The sequence below is a fragment of the Corvus hawaiiensis genome, chromosome 9 (assembly GCF_020740725.1).
Source record: "Corvus hawaiiensis isolate bCorHaw1 chromosome 9, bCorHaw1.pri.cur, whole genome shotgun sequence".
NCBI classification, from domain to species: Eukaryota; Metazoa; Chordata; class Aves; order Passeriformes; family Corvidae; genus Corvus; species Corvus hawaiiensis.
Window position 1 is genome coordinate 15,905,825 of NC_063221.1, and position 23,462 is coordinate 15,929,286.

Consider the following 23,462-nt stretch of genomic DNA (forward strand, 5'->3'; position numbering starts at 1 on the left):
CAACTGGGCAAATCCAGAACCACAAAGCAAATGATTTCTGTGGTGTTTTTCACCTTTCTGTTGCAGGGTATTTATGAAGAAATACTACTCTATTAAAAATTATTGCGGAGATGTACAGTGAATTACTGTGGTCTTTTGGAAGGTGCAAGTGCCAGCGTGACATCGGTTGCTGCCTTAATGATAGTGTTACTGTGTTTTCTCTTTATACAAAATCATCAAAAATGCCTTGGTGTGAAATAACTGATACCAAAGCACTGTATTGCAGTGGGGATTGACTGTTCATGTGTCTAGTAAATGGGAATTTTTAAACTATTTCCTTTGGACCATTCAAATGGCTCTGTCACCTGTGTGAGTTACGCAGTCAGGCTTTACTCTTGGGTGGTTGTTTCAGCAGGACTTCAGTGAAGGATAATACTTCAAATAATCCTTAATCCTTTACGTTCACCAGTTTTCTCGACAACTAATTTTACTAGCTGCTGCTTTAGTGATTTGAATACTACTTAAAATCTATGTTGATTTTTAAAGTGTAACTTTTTTCTTTTAATCAACAAACCAGAAATGGACTACTGTCACATCCTATAGCAGTCCATAATTGTGTTTAAAAAGCTCCTTTAAAATAATTGAATAAAGTAACACACCCATTGTTTAACACCATATAATCTCATAATCCTGGCTTTGTGCGGTCTTTTGAAAATTAGGTGGGCAGGCAGCAGTAAAATAGCTTCTTCACTCAGTCAGTGGCTTAGGATAAAAGTGGAAGGAGCAAGCACGTAGAACAAAAACAGCATTTTAGACTAAAATTAACGTGAGTTAAAGGTTAAGTATTGTTTGATAATCTCTCGATGCTGGTTACCGAAGGTTAAATTTATTTTATTTAGAATGAATAAACCATAACTTTGATACTGCCCTTTCTATGTGCAAGTTTGATATGGTATGATCAACCTGCTGGTGATTCTTTCATTTTCCGATTTGTTCTTTTTTTCAGAAAATTTGTGCTGTAAATGTTGAGTGAATATTGCTTCATGTACTCTCAGAACTTGAAGCAGTATGCAAGGAACATAGTTGCTTAGAGCATAAGAGTTCTCATTTTATTTTAACAGTGTCTTCCATTGGCAGGTGTTCAGTCTCGTGACTGTTTGACTAAGTTTTAGTGAAATATCCTTGAATAAGAAATAAGTAACTAGTCACTACTAGTGGTATGGTTGCCTTTCTCAATGGATATGATTTTTTGTGAACTGTGGCTTATCAGGTTTATTGCTAATGTGTTCATACTAAAGAATATAGCCTTATGTCCACTTGACAATTTCCAGTTCTAACTTAAAATGTGTTCTGAAACTTCTGAAGCATTATCCTCACCTAGCTTTATTCTTAATCTCTGGGAAGATTCAGGGAAATGAATGGTGACTAAAATGACCATGTGGTGTTTTCACTCTCTCTTGTCAGAAACAGGTACGTAAGGAAACTAGCAATTTTCATTACTGGCTTCTGGTCTCTAAATTTTGGTTTAATAAAAGATTAAAGTATTCTAAAGGTTAAACTGTGTGGCTGAACACATCTAGGTTAGTTGACTGGAATCTCAAGCCTAGTAGAATAAAAAAATTAAAGGCATGTAGTGTACAGCGTATTGGGCATATTGAAATAGATTAAAAGCTGCATTGTGGTAGGTTTTTTTCTGAAAGGCTTCCTCACTTTAACAAATGGGAAATTCATCTATGAATTTAAATGTGAAATGAATACGAAGTAACAGCTTTTCTGCTGATGTCAGTTGGCAAACCAACAAAAGGAAAATATGTAACTGCTTTCAGTGTAGGCACAATTAGAAGATTTTGATTATTCTGATGTATTTTGTATATACACTGATTTTATTGACTTTTTGAAAAGATTGTTTTAAGGCATCTTTATTTTTGTAACTTTAATTTCTGAAAATTAATTTAGTCTGGGTTTGCTCTATATGTGTAGTCAAGAAGGACTTCTTAAAAAAGTTTTGACTTCACAAGTACAGAATTGGTCCATAACTAAAATGGGATGCAAATGTTAGCCCAGTTTAACAAAAAACAAAAACCACCACAGCTCAAGGTCACATCAGAGGCTAATCAGCATGGTTAGTGGTCAAATTTAAATTGATAGATTGCTGTATTTTGGCAAATCCCTGGTAGCAAATGACAAATCTGAAAGGGTTATTTGGGCATTTGTGATATATAACAAAAGTTCATCATGCTAAAAAAATTAACCTGTAAGGCTGAACTAATGGGGGATAGTTTTGTGTTTTACCCAGGAATATTTTTTCTGCAAAAATTGCAAGCCTTTAATATACACAGTGCTTATTTCAAAAAGTAGAGGCAGAACTTCTACCCTTAATCTGCAAAAAAAAAAAAAAACCCTAAGTACCAGGTGCTTTTTTATTTTAATCTAAATTTGTGCAACCTGATTTTAAGATGAAATTTAGTAGTTTAACTGTAAATAGGCAACTGACTTGCTAAATGTTAAGTATTTTCTTGTATTATAAAAACATTATTTGTGTGGAATAACTGAAATCAAACAGTGCTACTTTCAATATACTGTATTCAGTGAGCTGTTTGCAGGAAGTTTCAATGCATTCTCACTGAACTGGGTCAGTATATTGCTCTTCTCAAAAAAAAAAAAAACCCCTTACAAAACTCTATACTTTTATTTCAAATACAGGGGTTTGGGTTGCTATTTTTTTTTCTTTCTTTTCTTCATTCCTAATCAAACTTCACATGTCCCTAGATTTTCCTCATTGAAATAATTTCTTAACTGATTCTTTTCTGTAAATTGTAATTTTTTTTGCTTCAGTAGAATGTGGTTAGAACATTGGTTGGAGCACATGTTGCCAAAGACTGTGAATTTGGTGTGGTGTGTTTTAATGATGCCATGACAACAGGGGTTGCTGTGATACTGATGAACAAAAAAGGCTAGGGCTGTCTGTCTTGCTAATTTGGAAGCTTCAAGTACAGTGTTTCTTGACAGACGGATGGGTAGGTAGCTTCTAATTCTGCATTGTGCACAGGGTAGAAAGGTGATGACTTCATTAGTGCATTTGGCAGCTTCCAGCCTAGAGATTTTAGAGATAAATTCTTCCAGAAATTCTGAGTGTTTCAGTGAATTAAAATGTTTCCTTCCTTACATCTGCAGCATGTAGCCACATAAAGGAAGAAATACAGTAACTAAGACTGCTGCTTTCTCATCACTCCTGAACTATGACCACCAACAAATATCTCTGTCACCATTAAAGGAAAAAGTTTTTATATCCATACAATCAGTGAAAATCATGTCTAACTCATGTGTAGTTAGACATATGCCTAAGAAAAAGCTGCTTTGACAGTAGACCAGACAGCAGGGACATAGATAACTTTACTATGGTCAAACCACAACCAATGTAAAATATGTTTTCACTGTATGTCTGATTAATTCTTGTGGTCTTTGGAATGTGGTAGTGAACTCTGTTAAATCAGACAAATATGCCAGGCTGTTAATCGTGTTAGAATGGGGCTGACAGAGAGAGGAGGGGAAAAAGAAAATGATGGTTTAATCTGGGACTGTTTGCCAAACTGCAGATGTAGGAATTAGGTGATTTCCACACAGTTCATTGTTATGTGATTGTTTTGCCTACTCTGTGATGCTCACTGGGAAGTCTCATAGTCTGGATCAGGTTCAGACCTGAGTGCTGACAGTGTCCTAGTATGCAATATGGACATAGATGAAGATAATGTGAATTTAGATTAAATCTGTTTTATTTTGGATCAGCTTTATTCCAATGTTAATTTTTTTTCCCTTCCCTAGGTGGCATAACTAGTGATACCATGTAATCCTTCTATATAATGTACTAGAAACAGGATATAATTTACCTTAAGATCAAAAATGACATTTTTAGTAAATAAGAGTGAATGGTCTCTTAGCCAAGATATTGGTATTGCATATTGAAATGTTGGTTACTCAAGCATCTTTCTTCTGAATCCTTCCAAGATTGAAAGTGATGAGGAGCTGATTGCATTCTGTATGGTGAAACTTTAATAAAAAGTTGTGAGTCTAGATATTGGGGAAATTCCTTCCCAGTTTGTGTGCTTGTTCTCACCACCATCCTGCAAGACTGTTTTGTCTGGCCTGTTTGTCCTGAAACAGGCCAGGATTTATGGAGAAGATGTGAAATGGTGCTTAGAACTGGAATTGAGACTCCTATCTTTCAGTAGAAGTAGAAGGGGAGGTGAAGTACACACACTTTAGCTGATCCCAGGAGAACACATTTACAAAGGGAGTTCTCAAAATGAGGACTAGACCTAGTGAGGGTGATGGCTACAATGGGCGTTTAGGTGTTCTCATCAGTTCCATTTATTCTACTGGAAATGTCCATAGAGTGAGTTCTTGGTAGATGCTGATCATAGTGAAGGCGTAGTTTGTTCGTGAAGGTAGATGGAGAAAATACTTGTGCAAAAATCCAAGTTACTTTGTTTATAGTAAGATTTTGACAAATGGGGTGAGTTTATGTAGATTTCCCCCCAGTCTAAAGAGACTGGTCTGTGTATATAAACTTGTGGCTGTAGAGAGTATACATGGTGGATTGTTCCACACTGTGTAACATTCTTGAAAACTATTTGAATGCATGACATAACTAATCACATCTTTCTAATTGTAAAAAGCTTCTAATGGAAAGCTGGACCTTATTACATGTTGTGAGCTAGAATATCTGCTTTGACAGTCTCACATGCATTCTGACTCAAAGAATTTTGCAGGGATGTGTTACTGTTCAGTTGTTCTATCTAGATTGCTGCCCTGTCTTTCATTAGTGTGACCAACTTCTGTTCTAAGCAAACTTTTAGCCACAGCAGAACAGTAGTTGTATTAGTGGTTTCCCTTGTTTTGAGACTGGTGGAAATCAAGTAGTAGAGAGAGAGTCTGCTGCTGTTCAACGGCCTTAATATTCTAGGTGGAGAAGCAGTAAGTGGAACTGGGTGTGCCTGTTCTGTATAGGTCTGAAGAGCAGTGTAGTGGGGAAAAGACTGTTAGTGTGTATTTAAACTTATCCTGGCAAACATTTGTTGACATAAACAACTTCAGAAATGTTTGGGCCAACAATAAATCAGGTCAGACAAAAGAATGCCAGCCAACTGACACAGCAGTGCCTTTTCTGACTGCATGTATTGTGACCAGCCCTGACTTGGCAGGGAGAGTGACTGGTGCTGACAAGCTTGATGAGCAAATTTGATTTTGTTTTGCGTGAATAGAATCCATAGCTGTAAGGACATTGTTGCTTAGTAACTCACTAAACAAACACTTCCCTTTAAGAGATAATACGTAAAATTAGAAAATAGGTAGATTATGCTTTTACATTAAAGATGGATGAGCTGTTACAAAATGTGGTGATCAAAACCATTGAGGAGTGGGATGCTAATGACAATAGTGTGCTACTGAGATGGCTTGGCAAACGACAGACTTTCCAGCTGCTTAGTATTATCATTCTTGTATATTAGGCTTGTCAGCTTTGAATATGTGTTTTTTCATCCTGTTCTTTCTCCACTTCCACAGAGTATGCTTTCATTTGGGAAGAGCTTGTATTCAGCTCCTGTGAATGACAGTTCAACCCCCCGGTGAAAGATGATTTGCTGATAGGCTACTAAGCTCTACCCAAGCCTTTTTTTTTTTTTTTTCCCCCCCTTCAATTTTAAGAGCTGTTTTTTCCTTTTTGAGAGGTAGGGGGCTGACTCACTCCTCCAGGAGATTGCAGGAAACTAGTCACCTGAGTGAACAGCTGAACTCAAGTGCTCCGAGATGGCCTCTGTGTTGCAGGATCACTGGCAGTCATGGCTTTAGAATTCTGTGGATTTTTCGTTTCATGCTATTAAGCTTGAGAGATGGCATCCACTGGTGCAGGACTTCGTGCGCATCAGTGAATGTGTACAGTGATACAAGGGACAGAAACAAAACTGAAAGTAAATCTATTTTATGACTACTTCAGTTAGATTGAATTGCTGCAGGTACTCATTGGAGACACATTTCCTTGTGCATTCCTTACACTGTAAGCAGTATTTGCTCTACCATTGTTTGATCTCAACCATTTTCAGACTTCTTAGAATCAAAACTGTGTTTCTGTTGATCTGGCATATTTAGACTGTTTTGCTCCCTGAGGTTTCTAAATCTGTCCTGAACAGGAAATCTCTGGTTTAGTGTCTGTTTGGTCTCAGTCATTGCGAATGCAGTGTAGTTGTGGTTCCTGATGACTTCTGCCCCCACCTCTCCCCAAGCACCACTTGTCACAGACCTTTTGTCTTCTGGAAGCACAGAAACAATGTTTCAGATATTTTGTAAACAAATGATACAGTGATGGAATACAAAGAAATCGAAGTTGGGTGTAGCCAGACCTTTGCTTTTGAGAGTACAAATAAGTAATCTCCTGCTTGAATGCATTATTTTAGTGATAGTGTTCTCTTGGATGGTATGATAAACATTTGATTCAACTCAGTGGTTGTTTTCAACTAGCATTTCCCTTTGAAGCTTGTTACTTCTGTTTCAGTCTTGAAGAGGCTTGTGTCTATTTCAAGATTTTCTTTCTTTTTCCCCTTCTCACTTATTTTGCCTTTTCCCCCAGCTCTAGTGTTCTGGCAAGATATGTTATCAAATTTTAATAGTAAGAAACTGCATTTTGGGATCAATTTTGCTTTAATTAGTCTTAAGGGGGGGGTGGGGTGGTTTTCTGTCTTTACCAAACACATAAGGAACCTTAAGAGACTTTTTTGACCTATGTGACTTATGACAAGTCTGTAGTTGTGAGTCACATTGAACTCGAAGAATAATTCATGCTGTTTGATGTATGTCTGTGATACGCTCCTTCCTGAGCACTCTCAAACTGACAGTAATCTGTACATTGGTTGGGCTGCTTTATGGCCTTGTTTCCCCTCCCCTATTTGCTATGGGTCCAAAAGTCTACCTAGCATGTTGCCAAAAGGATCCTGGGGTATGGGTGTTCTGATCCCATGATTAGGAGCTCTTCTCTCCAGACACAAGTGAGCATCTGTGTGTCAGAAGGCGGGGACACCATCATCATCTTGGTGAGGCAAGAGGTGCAGTTCTGGTCAAATGGTGCACTTGTGCAAACCATCTCTAGTCCACTGACCACAATATTCATGCTCTTCATGTGAGGACTGCATATGTCCTGCTTAGACAGAGACAGGTGATAGGGATGGTTTGTGGCATATAGTCTTCAAATACCTTCATAAAAGCCCATCCATTCCAACCCTGCCAATAAAAATAATTAGTTCTGATGAAAAACTGTGGAATAGTTGTCTACCTCTGGAGGTCTGTAGGAAGAGATAAGATACAAGCTCCAAGGACTACCTCCTTAAGAATTTCAAAACTTAAGTCTACACACTAGACATATTTCTGAATGAACTAATTTGAATTACCTCTAACTATTAATACCCTAATTGCTGAAGATAATGTTACTGTAATTTTAAGATCTATTTTCTATGTTGTCTGATACGCTTTGAGTATGTGGACATCAGTACAGCTTTGCTGTTTTTCATTTTCATCACTGCCTTTGCCTGGAGCTGCCTGGTACTCCCAACAGCATTTATTGTTGCATTGATGGAGTACAAATGATGGATTAAAGCCTGAAGGGACCATTAAAATTATTTGTTATCCTTCTGGCAGCTATAAAATTTTTCTGAGTTTTAAAAGGTGGCAGTGGCCATACTGGCTTAGGCTAAAGCTGTGTCTAACCCACTGTCTGAGCTGTGTTGATTGCCAAAATTGAATAGTTAGAGAAAAGTAAAAAGAGGTTGGACATATGTTCTGAACTGTTTTTGCTTAGTAGAATTCTTGAGCTGTTGCAAGTTACGTTGGTTTAGTACAATGCTTGGTAGTTCAGTAGAATAGTGTGGAGTAGTTGAATGAAAAGTTGTGAAGGCAGGTTCAAAAGGAATTAAGTTAATTCAGGGGCAGCAGTTCTGTTTCGTGTGTAGGAACAGCTGTGGTGCAGCAGTCATGGATGCTGAGGAACTGAACTGCGGCCAGTCTGGTCTAGGCTCCTAAGCAGCAGCACCCACAGGCTGTGCAAGGCACAGGCCAGAACTCATGGCCAGACCCACCAAGGCATTTACTGACTCATTAGTAACCCACAGGAAAACTTAACTTGTCCAGTCTCTCCTTGTTTCCATGTAAACTTCTTGTGTCAATGCTGTATTTTGGCAAGAAATACCACAGGTCGCTTACATGAAGAATCACCCTTTTCTGTTTTGAAGCTCCTGCTTGCTCACTTTAATCATCTGAGGTGTGTTACATAGAATTGAAAGACGTGGATAAGCAATTGATTTTACCTGGTATCTTCATGCCTTTTAAAATTTTCTAATCTTCTTTCATATCCCCAATAAAAAAATTCTTACCCGAGGTTGCAGCTTCTACTATTGTTGCTTTCATGGAAACTGCTTCAAGCCTGGATTGTTTTCCCCATTAAGTTGCGAACTCTCAGCTATAGTATGCCTTTAGATCAATGTGTGTTTGTCATAAACAACCTCTGCTGCTAATGTGGATGCACTGAATCATGGCCATGTTGCATACCAGGCTTTTGAAATTTTTTTGCCTTAGCTGTGTTTGAGTCAGTTAAAAATCATTATATGTAGGTGTAAATGAAGAAAAAGCCACAACTGGTTTGGGGGGTTTTTTTTAACAAGTTACATAGAACTTCCCTAATTTACTGCTGTGTAAAATGGGTTTTCCTAGACTTTTGTGTGTCATGTTACAGATAGAGCTTCCTTGTCCCTTCCAGCAGGAAATGTGCCCATGAATGGTAGATAGTTTTTACCTTAGTGTACGTCCTGAGTGAAGGTTTTTTCCTTCTACAATGTATAAGCCTGTCTGAGTTGGAAAAAAAAAGTCTCCTGATAGATGGCATGTAGGGAAATAAAGCCTGAAGCACAGAGGTCCTTAGGAGACTTGCTATTGTACCTGATACAAACATATATAATTTGTGTGTAGCCCCCCCCACCTGCACACTTGGCAGCAGTGATCTACTGTACTGATGTGTCATATTGTAGTATGTGGATTCCTCAGAAAAATTTAGGTGCCTCTAGCCTAAATTTAGTGTCTTGTCACCAGAAAAAATGGCTCCGAGTTGAAACTATTCTCTGAGCAACACTGGATCAATTTGCACTGTACTGTAATTGTCCGTATTGACCTGTTTGTTATCATGGCCACAGGCAACACAGAATTGCCTCTGCTCGGTGGGGAAGTGAGTCAGCTTGTATTAGATCCTCTTTTTCTTTTTCATAAGCTAGACTTTCCTGATTTTGAAAGCTTTTTACCACAACTTGCAACGCAGCACTCTAGCACATGAGAAACTTTAATTCCATGCACCAGCACCTCTTCTGTAACAGAACAGAAGAGCTTGTGGTTTAACCTGTGCTATGGATGCAACAAGAAGTATTTTTTTAAAAAACTAAGATGGGGTTGGGATTTAGACACGCATAGTAAGAGGCATATGCTGTAAAAAGCATCTCTATCTTGGAGTGTGTGTTTGAGAATTTTTCTGATTAGGCCTAATTTAGGTGTTCAAGTTACTTACCAGGACTGATGTGCCTAAAGACAGATCTTTGTAGATCTAGGCTTATATAGGAAAGACACTTTAGATTTTGCTAATACTGTAATTAAAAATGAGCCAACATTTGCCAGAAATTTTAATCTACAAATATACAGAAATGGTGTTGAATTTGTATCAGGTGAAGAAATACTTAATGAACAATCAAAATCTGCTTTTGTTGATACCTTTTTTCATATATGTAATTATCAAAATGGTGGTTGATGAAATGACATGAGTAGATGATGATGGTTTAATTCAGAAACCTTAGGGTATTGGTGTAGAATTCCCACCCCCCCCCCTTTTTTTTTTAGAGTTTACTTGCTTGACTTTTTGTGAGAGGTAAGTTTGTGTAAATGATGTACAATATTGCAAGTTTACTATTGGCTAGTATCACTCTATCTTGTAACAATTTCTTTATTCTAAGTAGGCTCTGCTTCTATATGGGCTAGAATTCCATGCAGCTGAATACCATCACAGTGGTTTGTAATGTGATTGGGTGTTATTTCACTGTTTTAATGTAGTTTCTCCTTTACTTTTTTCAGAAAATCATGATGGCCTGCATCAAGTAGTACATGAGCGTCTGGGGGAGTTGCTACGTGTTTTAAAAGCAGTGATAAATAAACATCAGACTCTAAATTCCGTTGATATTCTTAGTGCTGCAGGAACAGTTATTGCAAAAGTAAAAGGTAAGGAATAACTACCTTTCCATATTAATGGAAAATTGTAATTAGTAATTGTAATTAGACTTGATTGACTCTGGCTTGGAGTTATGGATAGAATTTTACATATACAGAAGAAACTGGGGGTTTTTTATGGATTAATACTTTAATAGTTGTTTAAAAAAACACTTTCCAAAGTGAAGAGTAATATTAAGCAGCTTGTTCTCTCATTGATGTGATAAAATTCTACTTATAGGAAGTGCAAACCCACATTGAATTCTAAAAGCGCAAGCCTTTGATTTTAAGCTTTTCTTTACCTGAGTATCACAGAATAATATCACAGAGTAATAAATCCGGCATTTATCCACTTTGGGATTTGCCAAGAATTTTTGCCTAATTCTGTGAATCTGTAGGAATGGTATTGTATCAGGTGAAGAAATCTCTGAGCAATCAGAATCTGAATGGTCAAACAGTTATAAATTCCACAAGTGGATCATAGCCATTTGTCAGTAAAGGTGTTAATAGCAACAAGAAGTGGTGTTGCAGACATATGTTAATACTTTCTACTGTTGATCTTTGCTGCTGCAGTTCTCGGCATGTCAGAAAAATGCAAATAGTGAAGCTGTCAATTGCTCCAGCCTCTTAAACCTGTTCCTTCTCTGTGTAACCTTTGACTGCAGCTCTTCCTACTCTGGTATATTACTGTGGAACCAGCTTTGAGTAGGGTTAAATCTCTACCTCTTGCCTGTGTTAAATCATGTAGGATATCTTCCTTCAGAGACATATAGCTTAGTTTTTCTTCCTCTTCTAGGCTTTCCTTCTTGTTTCCTATTTATCTTAGTATGTCTGAAATATATTGTTGATTCAGTAAAGTGGGAATATCAGTTAAAATGCTAGTGTGTTTAGCTTCTGGATTCCTATATATTGGATTCTTACAAGCTTCTTATGGATTCTTCCTGTTGATACATAGTTTTGCCAGTTTGTTTGATCTTGGCAGGTACTAGCAGACTACTTTGCGTTTACTTTGTGTTACACGTGGTGTTTCCTATAGCTCTGTACCTGGTATTTCACATGCTCGTGGGACAGGACTATAACTTCTGAACTTGCTTTAGAGGTTTGTACATAACAGCAGAAATGCAGAGAGTATCCCTCTGATGCCTTAGGATTTAGCTTTTATATTTTTCAGATCCTGTACTGCTTTTGTGTGTAACTCTGAAACTCCATATAGCCTGTTAGCTGCTGTTCTCCCATTCTGGTTAGACATAACAAATCCTCTCTAGGCCTGGACTCAAGGACACCTTGTTGCCCCAGGCCCCAAAATATGTAAATTAAACTTCTAGAAAGGGGGAACAAACTTGGGGTAATGACATCATTACCTGAAATTGTAATTGGAGAATTAACCCCGATATGCAAATGGACCAAACTCATAAAAGTGTGAAAAACCTGTGACCCGACATCCATTTTGGGTGTAGCCCTAGGGCTCTGCCCATAAGTGTACCTTATTGAAGGCCCTTCAGTAAATACCCACTTTTATTCTCTTAATCTTGTCTAGCCTCTGTTTTCAGGTAGCCACTCCAAGGCATCACCTCGTGGTGCTGTTTGCTTGTTGATTGATTGTGGGGAGAGTTAAGTACACACATACAGTGGTAGTCAATGCTTAGGGAACATGTTAATTGTTTGGTGAATGTAATTCTACTTCCACCTTAGACAAGCTGTTTCCATGCTTAAGTGCTGTGGTGAGATGACTGTGTCCTCTATTTTGCCGTAATTTCAGTGGACACAGGACAACGTTCAGCTGTTCTTTAATTCAAGAAATGTTGAGGAAAAGTGACCTAAGGTATGCAAGTAAATCATACCACATCAGCCTTTGCTAAATCACATTTTCAAAAACCACTGCAATATCATCTATCCTTCCTGGACTACATAGTTTATTAATATTCTTGATGTGCAATGCCCCATATTAATCCCAGTCTGTACTGTCCAAGTTCACAAGGTAAACTAGTAGAATAATTTTCCTTGTCTTGGGTGTAAGGCTGTTGATTGAGTCCATAATTATGTTGGCTTTTTGTGAATTTTTTGTGTATACTTTAAAAGTCCATGGAAGTCCAAGGCCACTTTCTATAGTTCTAGTGCTGAGCCAGTTTTCCAGACCTAGATTTATCTATTCTCTCTCCTACCCTTTTACTTCAGAAGTGGAGAATTAAGCACTTTGCTAAATTACATAATCCATTCCTCCAGAGTACTTGCAGCTTTCTGAATTTGATGCCATACTTTTTTTCTCTTCTTGGTGTGTAGTGTTCTATCATACAGTTTCAACAGCACTCAACCCTGGGCAGATGCATTTGCGTTTTGTACGTTTCCTTATATGCTTCTGTTTCTACCTGTTTTTACGAGTAGCTGTTATTTGAATTTTTTTTTTTTTAGGATTCATTCCTTTACCTTGACAGTGAGCAGAAGAAATAGTTTTAGTACTAAGGTTTTTTTTTTTTTTTGGCAATGCAGATATTCACAAATACTTTTTACCTTTTCTCCTCTGAACAGATCTAGTTGTTTGCACTTGAAATAGACTAGTAAGACTTGTATGGTAGACTTCACTCTCCGTTAATATATTGTGTTTAAGAGGAGCTACAGTCGTGGAGGGATTGCATTATTTTGCAGGGGGGCTGGAATTGGAAGAGCTTTAAGATCCCTTCCAACCCAAACCATTCTGTGATCCTTTGGCTGAAGGAAATACAAACTCGCTCTGTGGCAAACAGTCTTTCCTGTGATCCAGGCTGTGTGACCTGGCCACACAATTGCAAGGAAGGTGAACTCCAGATCACATTAAAGATGGTCTCAGTCAGTACTGCCTCAATGTTTGTAGCCATTGATACAAACAAGTACTTTGATATGAAGATTTTTGTAATGCCTGTCAGTGCTTGCTCAGACACATACTGTATTTGTCACACCTCTGGAGATGGAAATAGGGAGATTCAAGACTTCAAGACCCTTTCTGACTGGTGCTTCAGTCCTACTTCTCTGGGAACAGTGAAGCCTTTGCTGTATGAAAACAGACTACCTCCCCCAACGTAATCTGTGGTAAATGTGAAGGCGGTTTGCCTTTAGCACCTGTTTGGTTTTTACAGCTGTTTTTTTTTCTGAGGATCATACTGCTCCAAGTTTATATTCAAACTGAAGTGTATGACTGCTGGTACTGAGAAAGCGGAAATAAAAATACAGCATGTTGTGATGGTCGTAAGTATATCAGACCTCAGGTTTGCTTACAGTGACCTCTCTGTAACACATGCATTCACAGGTTTTCAGCTGTGGTTATTTCACTAGAGGTAATGCAACTTTTGAATAAACAGGAAGCTACAAGAATGTGAGGAGCTGGTAGAACATATCCAGTATCCTTTTTCCTCTGTCTTCCCTGTCTTTGTTAATGTGACATTATGAACAGTTCATGTGACTCATCTGTTTCTTGTCATTGGAGGACAGAACTATAAAAAGATATGGAAGCACTCTGTAGTTGGATTTATGACTAGGAAGAAAATTAACCTGAAATAGAAAAATTCTGATGCTTATTTAGGAGAGGATGAAATAGAAACAAGCTGGGATTTACACATGATTCCACCTCCTGGTTTTTGAGTCTTTGCATAATGTCAGGGTTTCAAATCTACTTTGTCTTTGGAACTTCATACAGGAACAAGTTGCTACTTTAACAAAAAAAATGCCTTTTGCTCTTCATTAAATCAGTTACAATAACTTTGAAGCCTTAGTGACCTCTGTCTTGTGAAGTGTTCTCAATAACTATGAGAAGTTGCACCGGGCTTTAAACATGTCCAGTGCAGATAGACTGCCTCCCTTTAGATTACTGCAAATGTGAATATTTAACAAAATATTAGAGTACTTCTGACCCTCTTTCAAGCCTCTCAGCCATTTCTCAGGACCTTCAATGGGCATGATACAAATGTGCTTGTGGTTCTGCTTTGGATGTCCAATGCTTTTCCTTTTAGACAGATTGAAGGAAAAACTAGCTGTAACATGTTATCTGAATCTTGCTTCAGAGAATCATGCTTGGCAGTACAGACTTGTTAGACTTGCCCTATTTTGGACTGAGGTTGAAGGAGAATGGCGGTGAGAAGAGTGGGACATGACACATTGGATTTCTCTGGTTATATCATGAACATGACATGGTTCACTGAGCCTCTTTGGACTCTACTACTTATACATGCCTACTTGAGTGCTTAATGAAGAATGTCTTTTAAATGATACCTCACTTGACCTAGAAGAATTGAGACTTACTTGGAACATCTTGCTTGGAACCTGTTCAGATTCCTGTTTCTGTAAGTCACTTCCCATTCTGGCACGGTATCATATTCATAGTTATTTTTCCACTCAGTGCCTTTAAATAGTTGATGGCTCCTGAGTACATGATTCTCCTGATCCCATGCATGCTGAATTCAAGTTTCTACTCTTCTTCTGCTCTTAATTACACCCTTTGACTTAATCATTAGAGTGAACACTGATTCCTGGTAAAGCTGAAAGTTACCTTTGTTTTCAGAAATTTCCTATTTAGGCATAGTTTTTTTCGTAGTAGTTCTGCATCAAAAAGAAATACCTCAAGCAAGATGAAGTTATTTGAGTTTTGTTGGTGTATATATGATGTACATTCAGGGCAAAACTTATTATGGAAGGAGTAGGAAACAGTTCCTTGAAATTGTCTTGTTGGCATCCAGCTCAAGTTGAGGAGGCTGCCAGACCTGGTAGTAAGTACAGGCTGGTGAAATTATATGGCACTAAGAACTAAAAGTAGAACAGTGGGGCCTGGACAGCTTGTTGATCCTCTCTAGGATACAAGAATATTCTTCTGCCTCTTTCCAATCTCCATACTATTGCTCTTTACTGATGTTCCTCTCCCCACTTACTTTACATATTATTGAAGAAGAGAGGTAATAACAAGAAGTATTATAAGTCTTTGTTTTGGGAGAGGGAGTGGTCCTTTTGTCTTTGTTGGGTTTTTTGTTTGCTCGAGTGGTGGTTTTGTTTTTGAAATAGTTCTGAAACGTTTTTGAAAGCACTGTTGTGATGTTAAAGATAAAATTGGTTGCAAAGATACTCAGTTCCAAGAAGTCAGCCAGTTGCTTACTTCTAGTAAGTCAGCTAGTAAAGTATGGATTGAAGATGTATTCCTGTCTAAAAAAATTGTGATGTCACCATATGTATCTATCAGGTATGAGACAATTGATCTGCAAAGAGCAAATTCTGTGAGCTTGGTTTAGTTTTGACTTGTCCAGGCTCTGCAGACAGCTGGCAAGGCAGCTTTGATGTTGTCAGTCCTGCATGTGTGTATGGGCAGCAGGGTTGAGGCAGCAAGTGAACTTGTGCAGACTCCAGCATGGCTGTGTCTCATGGGCTATGTGCTTGTGAGTTCACTGGGAACTATCCAAGCATCACCTTTTAAAGGCACTGGTTGCCCTTCAGTCTTGACAGCTGTCAGCCTTTTCTTCATAGTTTTAGAAGCATTGCTCAAATGTCCTCAGTCACTGCTTTAGCTTCTGGGATTCTCACTTCCAAAACTTCCATGGCTGTTTTGGGTTCCCCAGCCTAGTCTGTGCTTGATTCAAAAAAGTTTTGATGGCATGACCCAAGAGTTGAAACTGCATCATACTGCAGCATTTTGATGAGATTGCCAAACCCACCTCAGCTTGAAGACAGCTTTGGAAATAGAGATCCTGTGTAAGCTAGGCTTGCGTTTCTGGTGCTGGATTTTAATGTATCACTGTCATATGATTGAGGTTCATTATATGTCACCTGAAATCTTGCTTAAAAGAGTTGTCTAGTTGTATACTTGCTTTGAAATCTGTAGAACTGTAGATAGATAGCTGTCATTTCCAGACATGGAAAGATTACTATAGTTCATTGTTGTCAGTAGCTATTGTGTGCAGTCAGGATGTCCTGGGGAAAGAGAGTGCGTGGTTTAAAGTTGACGTTAAGTACATCAGCATTCCAGTGGTAAGCTAGAAAAAAGCTGGTGGTATTCTACTGAATTACTAGGAGATTAGACTAACCTGTTTTGGGAAAAGTGAAAAGAAGTAAATCTGAAAAACGTTGAGATTTGTTACTCCTTTTGTGATGGATCCTGAAGAGAAAGGATTTCTCTGGCATATGAAGTGTAAAGCTTAACAAAACTCTTCCTGGAACAGGAAGACAGAGTGAAACAGACGGCGTTTCTTTAGGGAAAGGCTCTCTGTATTAATGTCTTGTTGACTAAGTGAAAGAGGTGCTCTCTCTCCAAAGACACTGCGGCTAATGGATATATGAATGTTTCAGTGGTAAGTGCTTTGAATGCACAGTTTTTGCTAATTCCTTCTAATTTTGAAGCAATTCGCATTTCATGCAGGCTCTTAAATGATTTTTCCAGTCGTTAGTGGCTAGTAATCAGTAGGTCTCATTGTGACTGTTGTGCTTAATGATTTGGAACGCAAAGTTTAGACTTATATGCAGCATTATTTCTGGAAAGTTGAGGTTTTCAACTAACCTGAATTTAAAAAAAAGAAATCCACTGCAATTTACAAAGTTATTAAAAGAAAAATCATCTGGGAAGCTTTACTGAGTCTCTTTTCAAACAAAGGTGCCAGAGGCATTTTTTTGTGTAATTACAAAGTGTAGCAGAACGAAGAGGTAGGAGAAGCTGTAATTTAGCCGTGAACTGTGTCAACAGAGACTGGTAGTGGTTTTGTAATATGCAGGAATTGTTTTCTGCTGTAGGCTTACAACAACATTATTTCGTATCTGCAAGTAATTGTAAAAATTGCCCCTGAGAGGAATATGTGTTTTCTGTAATGGCTTTGTATAGAAATAGTTGTTATAAAAATGTTGATCAAGTCTGTTGACACACTGTGTAAAAAGGAATTGATTTAACTGTGTTACTTTACTGGTTAAAAACTTTTCCTTTCACAAAGGAAGTCTAATGGGGGAGCAGATTACTGTACTTTCTTTGTTTGTTACCCATTAGTATTTAGGCATCTGGCAGGAAGCTAAATACTTTTTAAGATTAAAGCCTGTTAATTTGCTGAGAAAATTTGTATAGAGTGGGCAACATTATAACATTATTTTATTTTTGCTACTTTTACAAGTCATTGTGTTCTATTTGGACTTGAAATGTAAGGAAGACAAATTAACCTTGTTAGATTTTGCAAAAAGTGATGTGGGGTGAATACCTGTATGCATGTCATTGCAGTATGTCTGAAATAGGTGTGAGCATGTGTGACTCAGACATCTAGAGAATTAAGAGTATTGCATTGCTTAAAAAAAATAAACTTAAAAAAAGTAAATTGGAAAAAAAATACTAATGTGAAATGGTCATTTCTCACAATGTAACACTGGGCGAAACTTCCATCCAGAGGGTACAGCTTCAGCTCAAAGGAGTGTATTGCAGCTTTTCTACAAAAAAATCGCCCAGTCCCCATTGATTAAGGAGTTAAGTTGGAAACAGACAAAAATGGTTGTGCTTTTTGTCGTCTCCTTTCCCTCTCCCTCTTCTCGTTTAGTAGCTGTTAATAGAAGCTCTGGATGAATCATTCTTCTTGTCTCATTATTCCAGCTTGTCATGGAAGCATGCTGAAGGCTGTGTTAAGTGGCTGAGTACTTGATCACCGCTTTAAACTATCTAGTTTGTCCAGTAACACTCTTCTTCCTAGTTTGGACCACCAATAGTTATGCTGAGTTTCTTCCCCACTTTTAACAGGGAAAGCCGAGGGGCTTTTCCCGGAATATGGAGCTAGTAATTGAAGGGTTTTTCAGGGGACTCCACCTTTTGATAGCTTTCTGCTTGCCTGTTCTCAAGCCAGAAATGCTGTGTTCTGGATTGCATATGGTTGGGGGGGCATCCCCACAAGCTACTGCTCCTGTTTGGAACTCTGAAATTTCTACTCAGAAAAGAAACAGCTTTTCAAATATGACTGTATTTGTGAGCTCCTTTGTGGTGCTGCTGCTGCTGTGTGATTTAACTCTAGTTGGTAAATGACTGTTTTTGTCTTCCATGCATTACCAACGTTTCCACACAAAGCTGTTCCTTAAGTGGGAAGATACAGGAAGTGAAAGAGTAATCTGACTTCATTGTGGGAAGCATCTGGATTGTGTTAAATTTTTTCCTTTAGTGTTTACTTTCTCACTAATCTTCTTTAAAAGTGTGTTTTTTCAATTATTCAGAAAAGCATAATGTTGCAAATTCTGTAGGAGACTTTGTGTGTAAAATTTGTCTCTAGGCCTAGTAAACTTGCTTGATTGATCCACCTCTCAGCCTTTTTTTTTTTTTTTGGTAAGCGGTGAACTTCAAAGAAGTTAATGAGGAAAACAAGAGAGAACTCTTCAGTGAAATATTTTCCTCCATTGAAACATTGGCATTCACCTTTGGAAACGTGTAAGTTGGAATCCAGAAAGAGTTTTTAAAAGAACTCAATGGAGCTGAATCAAATTAAGGCTCAACAATAACAAAAGCTTTAGTTTTCTTTTGGACAACTATTTTCTGATAAAGTAATTTTAATTAACTACATCTAGAACAATTTTACTGCTTTGTGGTTTTATCAGTTTGGGGTTTCTTTCTTAATAAGGAAATCTAGGATGGTATAGAAATTGCAGGGAATATAAGACCATTACTAAAAATGGTTTGCAGAACTTTTACAGGACTTAGTGTAACACTATCTGAATTTTTGAATTCAGTGACACAAAATTGCTTGGTGAGGTAAAGTGATGAAGTAACACAATTCTTTGTTTTTCTGGCAGTGTTTCAGACTTCCTTATGGGAGATGTAGACAATGGCTCGTCATTGGGACTTCCTGTATCTCGGAGAAGTAGGGTAGGCTAAGCACGTTCTCTTGGAGTGTAAAATGATATCTGTTAAAGGAGACTTCAGTTCCACTGAAACTCTCTGTATCATGGGGCTGGGACACTTGGAGTCGTCTGAATTTAAAAAGAAGATTCAACCCAGGAAAAATGTGTATTCAAGGTTTCAAATACTTGAATGTATTCTCAAGTCTAAATGATAGCAATGACTCGACAGGACTGCCTGCTGTCATTGTTTTTAAGATTTTTTAGTTTGTTAAGTGAAAATAAATACTGAAAAGTAAGATACTTGAATGACTGCTCACTGAAGTAGTTAGACTATTACCTGTTAAACCTGGAAACCAAAGGTTTAGTGACCTCATTTTGGCTTTTAGAGACTAGTGTTCATGACAAAATGAGCTTTCCTTCTTTCAGAGCCCACTTTGTGCTGTAACTGTTTCAGCAACAATTCACTAAAAGAACTGTCAACTTATAGGTAGTCAAAGAAAAAACACTTATGTTTTAAACTTCCCTTTAAACACTCTGAAGGTATGATTGAAAGATGCTCAGAACCAAATTCTGTTTTGAATTTTTGTGTATCTAGCAACAGACTTTCAGGTAAATCAAATAAAATTAAGAGTAACATGCAAGGAAGATACAATTGATAATTAGTGTGTATTACAAGCTAAGTTGTAGCAAGGTTAAAAATGTTAGATCGCGAATTTTTAAAATTTTTTTAAGGCTTTATTGAAACATATTTAAGACTTAGCATTTCTTCACACAGGCTTGTGTGCAGCAAGCCATGCAGCTACAGCTGAGTAGTCTTTTCAAATTTTCACTATGTTTGGTAACTCATCTTTCTCCCATGTGTGTTATCACACAAATTCTGCTTCTGTAGCTGTTACAAAACTTACCTTCATAAACAATATGGAGGAAAAGTAGGCTGCCCAGAAAACTGGTTCTGGCAAACTTAGAATTAGGTTGCTGATAAAAAGTATAAAATAAAATAGCATAGAACCCAGCATCTCATGTAAATTAAATGAGATTATTTGAAGAAGTACAGGTTCATCAAATTGGTTCACCAACAGAAGGAAGGTGCTGAATTTGCCAGCATTTTAATCCTGAAATGGTTTTGCATTGTAAAAATACATGCTTGTGGAATGAGATGGTCTTATATATTGTATTGTGACGTGAATGATTGATTGTCTAAAAGATCACTCTTCTGAACATGGGGGTGGGGGGAAGGCCAAGGGCAAATTTGAATATAGCGAAATGAAGAAGGAATTCCATTCTTGATGCTTCAGAGATCACCAGCTTATATTTAAAAGCTCGCTTTTGTAGTGTCTCCTGTTTTTCCTAATGTGAAGATGAACAATTATAAATTCTAGAGCAGGTAGGATAACATAGTTCAGTTTCTTAGAAATCTGTCTTAAGTACATTTTCACTTAGGCAAATAAATATACATTTAACAGGTGAATCATTTCACTTGGATTTACAATTCAGAGTGCCATTTGGAGGCCAACTAGAAGATGAGTGTTAAGAGGCGTTAAATGCAAAATATTTAATAGCTATATTAACTTTTTCTGTAGTTGTGTGTGTTCAGTGGTTGATCATAGCAGCTAGCTGTATTTTAAACAGAGTGTAACATTTTGGTAGAATTTAACATGTAAATACTTTGAGGGTTGATTAAGGAGAAATATTTTAATTGTCTCTTTAGTTAGGGACCTCCCTAATTAAGCTGATGAGGATGGCTCCAAGGTGGGGGGTGGGCAGTGCTGATCTTGCTTCTCTTGACTGCAGGCATTCCACTTAGAAGCTTAAGTTAAATATGTATACCCCCTCTTAGCAAATGTAATTGTTCTCGTTTTAGCTTTTGTAGTTCAACCAGACGTACAAGGTGGAAGCAAAGATGTTTTTAAATTAAAAACAAAAGAGCTGTAAAATATACTGGAAGAGACCAGACAGACATGTCTGACCTTTCATTACTCAACAAGCTATTTGAATGCTATTTGATGCTGTGCAGATCTGAGAGCATAATAAAGAAGGATAAAATTTTCAAAGTGTGTGAAGAGATTTGCCTGTGTCAGGGTGAGTCTTGGGTAATGAGGGCAAAAAAGACACAGGAGACTGGTCGAAGTTGGAAGTGAAATCTACCTTGAAGTCAGGCTTTTAATTTTTGCTAGAACTACTGGGATGAGTCATTGGTTGCTTGAGGGGGCAAGCTGTATGGATCAAGTTCTGATAATAAGTTCTAGGACATAGATAAAAGTATTTATTTATGTTTCCTTCTAAAATGTGGTATAACATATTTGCAATGAGTGAATGTGAATGAGTGACCTTTGATTAGCTGCCTTAACTAGTGTGCCTGATTTACTGGAAAGGAGTGAGCAGTTTTCAGGACTGCAGTGATTTAGGTCTTATAGAATGGGAAATAATTTTTAGGACCAGAACCTAAAAGTGCATCAAGTTAATATAAAGTATGGTGGTTTTCTTCTTATTATTTTTTCTTCCCTAACAACTTTAAAATCTACTTGAAGACAGTAATATTTTATGTAAAATCTGAACTAAATCTAGGAATGTTCAGGCTTTCTCTGCAACCGAATATTGATCCATTGCTAAATGAAGATTTTAGAGGTTTTTTAACAGTTTAGTTGGGGACAGCTTCGGATAGATTTCCCACCTGTTCTGGAAAAGCCCTTCCATTTTGTTGAAACTTTCTTGTATTAGACAGCCACTGTAATAGTATTGCACTTTCTTAGGAACGAAGCAGGTCTTTAGACTGTAGTTAGATTCTGTTTGATGTCATTGATGATTAATACCTTGCATGTTTTGGTCTATGGAAAAGCTGCTTTTGCTGAGAAGTAAACAATGATTGTTGAGGGATTTTTGTGTGATTTATGATCAGTTTTCATTTACATTAAAAAACCCCGACAAACCAAAACTACTTTTATCATTGATAACTGTGCTTCATTTTAGCAAATGTCTGAAAATAAACCAGTGCCAGAGTCTAAATGGAAACAAGCTGTTCTTGCAAAGCTTAAGGGCACTTTGCAGCTATTTCTTAGCTTTGTTTTCTGTCTGCTTTGTGCTTCAAAGTTTTCAGAAGTAGTTTATCCATTTAAAATTGTGTAGAGTTTGATGTCTGTTTTGGTTTGGCTTTTAAGGGGGTAGTGGTTACAAAGTAAACTTTTTGTTCATTTAAATTGTTGAGCAGTCAGGTCTACAGCACAGTCCTACAAATAATTCAACTTGCACAATTAAAGGGCTAGCAAAATGCAGTGTGAGGACAAAGGTAGGGATGACATGATGTGCTAAATTCCTTTTATTATTGGATTACATTCTGTCAGGTTGTACTGATTGTCAGGGCCTCATTAGCAAGTGTTACTAGTCAGCTGTTGTGCCTACAGTGCACCACCTGCAAGTAATTTATGAAAAATCCTAACTTTATTCCCTTGAGGAAGAAGTACAGGCTCATAATGGCATGTAGAAAGATGTCTGTTATATGTATCTGGCATTAGGTCTGTGTGAAATGGTTTCTAAAAGATAGGGAGGGATTTTAGAAAAGCTGGTGCTCACTTAATTGTTTAACAATTCTGGTTGATATTTAACTCTTTCATCACAGACTTCCAAACTTGTTGATGTAAAGGTGTATAATGATTCCTTGCTATTTATCATGTCTCATTTGACAGCAATGGGAGTTTAAAAGCTATTGTACTTTAGATGAGAGGGAGTTATGGTGCAGTTTGCTTTTTCTCCTCTATCTGCAAATAAAAAGGAGGCAGATAATGCTGTTTATGTTGTTAGCTTTCAGTTCCAGCGAGAGATTTTCTTTGCGAACTTAATGTTTTTTTTCCTGTACAACAGTCTTTTGAGAATCTTTCTGTGGCGTCTGGGGGTTCACTGCATGAAAGGGATGATATTCAAGGTAGGTCATTCATTTAACATTGATAAACACCATTTTGTATTGTGTGGGTTTTCTTCTAAAAATGTTCTAAGTAAGTTGCTTGGTCACTTTTTTACACCTGTGCTGCCATTACAACTTCACTGTAAAAAAAAAAAAAAAAAAGCTATTCTAAAGGCTTCATTCTTTTGTAAATAATCAGCCCAGGTTGCTTTGGGGGCGGGGCCGGGGGAAGAACTAAGGCCTGAAGCACCTTCTGTGTGTTGTCATACAGTTGGTGTTTTGTTGGGTCACTTTCTTGAAGAAAGTTATGCTAACCATATGACTACTCCAGATAAAATACTATGACCCTTTAATTTGTTCTAAAACCTCTGTCAGTCCTGTTTAGAGTCAACTAGCATTAAAGACCAACTCAAGATCAGAGCTGCTTAAGCACTCACAGTTGGCTAATACTGGCTTTGCTCTCAGTGTGTGGTCATGTCTCAAAATCACTTCTTTGTGTTGGATGCTT

General features: G+C 37.6%; 1 protein-coding gene across 5 annotated transcripts in view; it reads left to right on the forward strand.

Moving 5' to 3' along the window:
• ARHGAP29 (Rho GTPase activating protein 29) overlaps positions 1-23,462 on the forward strand; it is a 51,639-nt gene that overhangs the window by 13,800 nt on the left and 14,377 nt on the right. For 4 of the 5 annotated variants that reach the window (XM_048312831.1, XM_048312832.1, XM_048312833.1 and 1 more), the window contains exons 3-6: positions 10,129-10,272; positions 18,553-18,649; positions 19,012-19,084; positions 22,915-22,975. In XM_048312831.1, coding sequence (XP_048168788.1) covers positions 10,129-10,272; positions 18,553-18,649; positions 19,012-19,084; positions 22,915-22,975 — 375 coding nt within the window. Of the gene's footprint in view, positions 1-10,128; positions 10,273-16,216; positions 16,560-18,552; positions 18,650-19,011; positions 19,085-22,914; positions 22,976-23,462 lie in introns of those variants that run through there. The other variant, XM_048312835.1, reaches the window with a different exon arrangement.